General features: G+C 46.2%; 1 protein-coding gene across 1 annotated transcript in view; it reads left to right on the forward strand.

Annotated features, from left to right (window-relative positions):
• Positions 1 to 460: 460 nt before the first annotated feature.
• Positions 461 to 1200, forward strand: part of VPS41 (vacuolar protein sorting 41 homolog (S. cerevisiae)) — a 259706-nt gene continuing 258966 nt past the window's right edge. The window contains exon 1 of the mRNA XM_006832263.1: positions 461 to 481. Coding sequence (XP_006832326.1) covers positions 461 to 481 — 21 coding nt within the window. The remainder of the gene's footprint in view (positions 482 to 1200) is intronic.

A 1200-nucleotide genomic window follows, 5' to 3' on the forward strand; every position in this document is an offset into this window, starting at 1 on the left:
TAAATATTCCAAAGTAGTTCATCACTCCTTCTTCCTAGTCTGTCTTCTTCTGGAAGCTCATCTGAAACCTATCCACCGTGTCTGACCCTTCTGGCATTTAAAATATCTGTGGCATAGCTTCCAGAATCACAGCAACTCACAAGCCACCATAGTACACAAACTGACAGAGGAGTGTTGGATGATACATAGACAGTGCTTAATAAACGTTATAATAATCACAGAAACAAGAACAATAATGAAACAAACAATAGCATTAACAATGGCTGTGTTAAGATTTTCCAAAACAGAACCCCACTGAGTTTGGTAAATCAGAAGCAGAAATGAGTCTCAATAGATTTGCCAGTTTGAAAAGACTTCCAGGGTCAATTGAGGGTAAAACTACATTTCCCAGCAGGCCCCGAGACCTAGAGTCTTATTTACACTCATTTCCGAGTCTGTCATGTGACTCCCTGGCTGCACCATGGCGGAAGCAGAACAGCAGGTAAAGGGTACAACTGCAAGTTGAATGCAACAGGGATCGGAAAAAGAGGGTGATGTAAATGGGGGCTTGAAGCCTAATGTAGCGAGGTGCGGAGTTGCTGTCGGGTCGGACAGGCCCACTGCGGAGCTGGGCGGTGAAAGCTCATTTGGGGGATCTAAGGGGCCGTGTAGGATCCCTGTTTCTGGTAGGGCATCTGGGTATGGCGCTCCTGGGGGCAGCGCACCGACACGCCCGTGGCTGATCTTTTCATATGGCATGGTCTGGTGGCCGTTGCTCAGTGAGGTTTGGGTGTGAGGACCGGTTGAACTACGCCAGGGATTTACTGCCGTTGGGAAATATGAGAGCTGAGTTGAGTTTTGAGGCTGTGACTGAAATTTACCTTGCTTTGCTCTCTAAGTAGGACCGAAAGGGTTGATTTGCAGGGGCACTAGAAGCTGATGAATTTTATTCGATATCAGATATAAACACAAAGATAAACTGTTGTTGGGGTGTTGCAGTGATTAAATGCATAAGTCCTGGGGTAGATAAGCCTACACTCATTGCTGCTTTCTTGCATGTGACTTTGGGCTAATTATCTAACTCTTAATAAAGGATTGTTGTTGTTGTTGTTAAGTGCCGTTGAATCGGTTCCGACTCATAGCGACCCTGTACAGGGTTTCCGAGGGTGTAAATCTTTACGGGAGTAGAAAGCCTCATCTTTCTCCCGCGGAGCGGCTGGT

This window comes from Chrysochloris asiatica, unplaced genomic scaffold (genome assembly GCF_000296735.1).
Source record: "Chrysochloris asiatica unplaced genomic scaffold, ChrAsi1.0 scaffold00006, whole genome shotgun sequence".
NCBI lineage: Eukaryota > Metazoa > Chordata > Mammalia > Afrosoricida > Chrysochloridae > Chrysochloris > Chrysochloris asiatica.